Source organism: Pteronotus mesoamericanus, unplaced genomic scaffold (genome assembly GCF_021234165.1).
Source record: "Pteronotus mesoamericanus isolate MK-2021 breed Mesoamerican mustached bat unplaced genomic scaffold, CSHL_Meso_final contig_173, whole genome shotgun sequence".
Classification (NCBI taxonomy): domain Eukaryota; kingdom Metazoa; phylum Chordata; class Mammalia; order Chiroptera; family Mormoopidae; genus Pteronotus; species Pteronotus mesoamericanus.
The window spans coordinates 2236051-2242050 of NW_026555072.1; the positions used below are offsets into that span (position 1 = coordinate 2236051).

A 6000-nucleotide genomic window follows, 5' to 3' on the forward strand; every position below is an offset into this window, starting at 1 on the left:
GGGCACCTCTTCTTTTCCCTTACCTCACAGGAGTTGTCTCTTCCTCCTGCAGTCAGGGCCAAGGACCACTGGGGAGAGCTCTGGTTGGCTGGCATTTTCACTCTGGGCCTCAGCCCTCAGGCTCTCTTGCTGACAGCTCAGCTTCTCCCAGAAGCCTAAGGCCAGGCAGGGTCCATGGACTCAACCAGAGCTGCTGGGGCCAGAAGGAAGATGCTGTAGGCTTCACTATGGGGTCTGGTCCAGGGGCTCCACAGAGACTCCAAGAAACCTAGAAGAGAGTGTCCACATGGTCAATCATTAAGCATTCACCCCACAAACGTCACTTGGGGGCACCAAAGTACAGTTCACAGCACTGGATGCTGTGGAGTAAACACTATCTGGTCAACACCTATTCTAGTTATTCATCAAAATGGAATATGAGCGAGACCATAGGTTTAGACTAAAATTAATAAAGGCTTAAATTCTAGCTTTGCCAACTTTTAGCTATGAGAATATAAAATTTTTTTTTCAAAATGAGTCAAAACTGTTTATCCCAAGGGATTGTGAATATTAAATGAGATGATGTTTATAAGGCACTAAGCACCAGATCAGACCAACCCAAGTAAACTTTTAATTCATATTAACAATTATTGTTATTATGGGGAATCATATAATGAGCAGAAGCAGGTACCTCATTTAATTTGCACAACAATCCTGTCATCTATGTGTTATTATTATTATTATTATTTCATTTTATGCATACAGAAACAGAAGTTTAATGATGTTAAGTAAAATCCAGTCTACCTGGCTTCAAAGTTCACATTCTCAATACTATATCACAAGGTACTTGTTATATATGTGGTAGACTCAAAATAAATGTGGTTCTGTTTAATAGATATTGAAAACATGACAGTGATTTGGAATAAAAACTTTAAAGTTTCTTAAACTACAAGAGACATGTCACAAGGAAAATACTAATAGCCTGGGACAGACTAAAATTGTCCAATTTTAATATCCAAAGGTAAAATTGCTTCTGTTGAAGGAGAAGGTATCTCTGTGTCCAATAGAGGCACTACAGATTTTGTCATTCTTTTTAAGAAAGGGAAAATATCCATATAAACTGAAGAGGAACTTAAGACAACAAAAGAGGTGGGATGAAGAGGAAACAAGGAAGTAAAATAAGTAAGGAGTAAAATAAAATATACATAGGTGTATGGAGGGGGTATAAGAGGACTAAATGGTAATGGAAAAAAATACAATAAAGATTATATTAAAATAAAATGAAATGAAAGGCATGCACAAATTAAAATTTTAAAACATGAAGGTGACATTGTACCAAAGAAAGAGAAAATATGCTTTCTTTTGTAATGCCCATGGAACTTAAGGGAAATGAAAATCAAAACCAAAATTTTCTATTCATATCCATTAAAATAGCAAAAATAAGAGGGGGAAAGGCATAACGGGGGAAAGGTCAAGTCAAGGAAGATATATAAAGGACCCAAGGACAAAGACAATGTGAGGGAGAGGACTGAATGTGGGAGGTGAGGGGTGGGTAGGGCAGGGGAGAGTAATGGGAAAAAATAGGGACAACTGTAATTGAGCAACAAAGTTTTTTTAACAAAAAAAGAATAGCAAAAATAAGAAAAAAAGACAATAACTAGTGTTGGTAAGGTATGAATAAGCGAGCTCTTATACAGTGCTGGTAAAACTGTAAAATAATGCAGCCATTCTGAAAAACAGTTTGGCAAAATGTTACCCACAGAGTCACCATATGATCCAGCAGTTCCATTCCCAGGTACCTACCTAAGAAAAACAAAAGTATATGTTTACTCAAAAACTTGTACACGAATATTTACAGTAGTATTATTCATAGTAGTTAAAAAATGGAAACCACCTAAATGTCCATCAACCATTGAATGGATAAACAAGTGTGGTATATCTATACTATAAAATATCATTTGGCAATAAAAAGTACTGATACATGCTACAATTTGAATGAACCTTGATATCATTATCTTATGTGAAAGATGCCAGTCACAGAATACCACATATTTTATGATTCTATTTATGTGAAATGTCTAAAATGGACAAATACATAAAGACAGAAAACTGATTAGAGGTTTCCTAGGGCTGGGGGGCGTGGTGGCATGAATGGTTAATATCTGCTAATGTATACAAGGTTCAAAGTATTCTAAAATTAGATTGCGTTGATGACTGCACAATTCTGTGAATGTACTTAAAACCACTGAATTGCATACTTTAAATGGGTGATTTTGATGGTATTGGAATAGATCTAAATCGGTCTTTTTTTTAAAATCCTCACCCAAGGTTATCTTTATTGATTTTTAGAGGGCGAGGACGGGGTGGGGTGAGGGGAGAAAGAGAAACATCAATGTGAGAAAAAAATAACCATCTGTTGCCTCCCAACCTGGGATCAAACACACAACCTCCATGTTGCACCCTGACCAGGGATTGAACCCTTTCTGGTTGCTCCAATCAACTGAGCCACCCACCCAAGGCTAAATAAGACTGTTTTAAGAGAAAAAAAACAACCACTTTCTTAAATAATCCAGGACCAAAGTGGGAAATCAAAACAGAAGATACCCAATCTTTACCAGAAGTCACAGAACACACTGAAGTTATATACAGTGTGAAATTCGCAGCTTTAAATGGCTTTGTTTTTAGTTAAAATAAATATAACAAAAAAGAGCTATGTGTTCAACCTAAAATATTAGAAGTAGAAAAAAATTTAGGCAAACCTACGATAAAAGAAAGTAGTACTTAATAAAAATAAAATCTTAAATAAATCAAATAAATATAACAATAGAGAGTTTAAATCAAATGAAGAGTTGGATCTTTGAGATTTTACATCATAGGATAACCCCCTAGCAAACCAGATAAAGGAGAAACGTTTAAATATTACATATATACAAAGAGAGAGGAAAAGTCTTTCCCAGATAGGGCAGTGGTGATAGTAGTTATTGTGGAATACTATGTATAAATGTACAGCAACATACTTTAATATTTATGTGTAACAGGTGCTTGCTTCCCTAGCAAAATATAAATTGACAAAGTTGATAGAGGAAAAAACATAGAAGACAACAATGAATGGAGAAAGAACCAGCACAAAAAGGACAATATAACAAATACAAAGACTGAAAGGTAGAAATGAAAGGGGGGCAACTCATAGACCTCAGGGCCTGGGGAACAGTACAATGATGAGTTCTCTGTGTTTCATTTCCCCTCCCATATATCACTGGAGAAGCCTATAACTCAAAACTGTCAACTGGCACAGACAAAAAAAAAGTTCTAAAAAAAGCCTACTCCCCTTAATCAAAGGATCAAGAAAGGTATGGCGTAACTGAACATATCCAGCCTACGCCAGCTAAACACTAATAGAATACGTTCTCTTAAAGCACCCATAGAACAATCTCCAAGACATACCATATCCAGGGTCGTAAAACAAACCTCAACAAATTGAAATCTTTCTTTAAAGATTTTATTTATTTATTTTTAGAGAGAGGGAGAGAAACATCAATGTGTAGTTGCCTTTCAAGTGCCCCCCACCGGGGACCTGGCCCACAACCCAGGCATGTGCCCTGACTTGGAATTGAACGGGCGACCCTCTGGTTCACAGGCTGGTACTTAGTCCACTGGGCCAACCAGCCAGGGCAGCTAATTGAAATCTTAAAGCGTATGTTCTTTGATTATAATAGTACTGAAGTAGAAATCAATAACAAAAAGATAACAGGAAAGTCTCCAAACACTTGGGAATTAAACATTTCTATATAATCCAGAGGCCAAAGAGGAAGTTTCAAAGGAAATTAAAAAGTAATGAATGAAAATAAAAATATAAATGAAGTTTGTGGGATGTAGATAAAGCAGTGTTGAAAGGGAAATTTATAAATTTAAATGTTTATATTAGAAAATAATTAAGGTCTTCATTCAATAATCTAAGCTCCCACCTCAAGAAACTAGAAAAAGAGCAAAGTAAACTCAGAACAAACAGAAAGAAGGAAGTAATAAGCATAAGAGCAAAAATCAATCAAATTGAAAACAAAAAAATAGAGAAAATCAATGAAAGAAAAGCTGGTTCTTCAAAAACGTTGAGAAAATTGGTAATCCTCTTGCAAGAATGACAAAGAAGACACAAATTACCAACATCAGAAATGAAAGAGGAGATATAACTACAGATACTGCAGCCATTGAAAGGAAAGGCAATACCACCCACAGCTTTATGCACATTAATTCAACAACTTGGATGAAGTGGTCCAATTCCTCACAAAACACAAACTCCCACAACTTACCAACTATTAAATAGTTACTCTGAAGAGATATTAACTAGGTAATCTGAATAGTAATGTAAGTTCTACAGAAATTGAAGACAGTCAAAAAGCTTCCAAAGGAAAATTTCCAGGCCCATATGGTTTCACTGGAGAATTCTATGAAACATTTAGCAAAATTCTACACAATCTCTTCCAGAAAATAGAAGAGAACACTTCCCAACTCATTCTATAACACCCTAATACTAAAACCAGACAAAGATAGTATAAAAAAGGAAAACTGTAGACCAAGATTTCTCATGAATTTAGATGCAAAAAGTCCTCAAAAAAGTATTAATCAATTCCTCCAATACATAAAAAGAATTATACACCACAATCAGGTGGGGTTTATTCCAGGAATGTAAGGCTGGTTCAATATTAAAAAATCAATCAGTATATTCTCCCATATTAACAGACCAAAGATAAAAAATCATGAGAGCATATAAATTCAAACAGTTAGACAAAATCTAACACACCTATTCATGACAGAGAACCTTGAAATAGCCCCACACAAGTATGGCCTATTTATTTTTGACAAAGGTGCAAAACATAAACAGAGGAAGGATGTCTTTTCAATAAATGGTGCTTGAGTAATTGGGCTTTCAAATAAATGAACTTCAATCTAAGACTCACACTTCATACGAAAATTAACTCAAATGGACCATGGACAGCAGGAAGGAGAAATGGACAAATCAGCATCACAGTAGAAAATTTCTCTCTCCTCTCCCAGGAATAGAAGAAGCAGAACAAAAAAAAGTGTACAAATGTTGTACAACACAACTGACAGCTTAAAAATTAAATATTGTCGAGTTATATATGGAACATTTATAAAAATTCACCATGTACTAGGCCATGCACCCCCTCATATTTCAAGGAATGAGCTTCATGTAGACATTTTTCGGACCATAATTTTCTGAGGTTAGAAAACTATTAAATAGGTAAATTTTTGGAAACTGAAGACACACTTCTAAATAGCTCACGGGCAAAAGAAAAATGATCAACTCTTAGAAAATACTTGGGACATAATGCACCAGACCTTGTGGGTTTGAGTGAACTTTAAGACCTTAATATCGACATAAGAGAAAATACTGCAAAATAATGAGCTAACCATCCAACTACAGTTAGACAGTTGAGTCCATCACTGACCACACAAAATTTCCCAACACTTACCCTCCCCCAGGGCCTCATCACCACGAAACGCCTCCGGCAAAGAGCATTGAGATCCTCCTGACAACAACTACTGAGAACCACAGTCGCTTCCGGTCACCACCCTTAGCACCGCCCCTTCTCGGGATTTGGGGCATCGCTGAAAGGGAGTGTGGTTCTGCACATGCGCAAAACCACATTTGAAGCTGCAGTTAGCGGAGAGTCAACATGGAGACGTTACGCAGTCGGTGTTAGGGGACATTCGATGCCCCTCGGCAGCGGTGGGGTACATGGCCGTGCCCAGTTCGCCCTTCTTTCTGCCCTGTTGAAGGAATGTAAATAAATTGGAGTGCCCATTCCGTATTGAGGATGAAGAAGCCTTTACAGGCACAGAGCTGAGCGGTGAATCCATCTCACAGGTGGTGGGGAGCACGGGTAGGGACATTTCTCTGAGCGAGCTTCCTGAAGGAGGGGCATCTTTGGCTCTGTACTCTTATGTATTTGTGTAGTAATATTCAAAGAAGCCGAGGGGCCTCTGGAAAGATGCAGAAGT

General features: G+C 37.0%; 1 protein-coding gene across 2 annotated transcripts in view; it reads right to left on the minus strand.

Moving 5' to 3' along the window:
- Nucleotides 1-5568, minus strand: part of ZNF81 (zinc finger protein 81) — a 49794-nt gene extending 44226 nt beyond the window's left edge. The window contains exons 1-3 of one of the 2 annotated variants that reach the window (XM_054566475.1): nt 5472-5568; nt 1740-1782; nt 24-268 (exon numbers count right to left, since the gene is read on the minus strand). In XM_054566475.1, the coding sequence (XP_054422450.1) occupies nt 24-95 (72 nt within the window). In that variant the 5' untranslated portion in view covers nt 96-268; nt 1740-1782; nt 5472-5568. The remainder of the gene's footprint in view (nt 1-23; nt 269-1739; nt 1783-5471) is intronic. The other variant, XM_054566476.1, reaches the window with a different exon arrangement.
- Between the last annotated feature and the right edge of the window lie 432 nt (nt 5569-6000).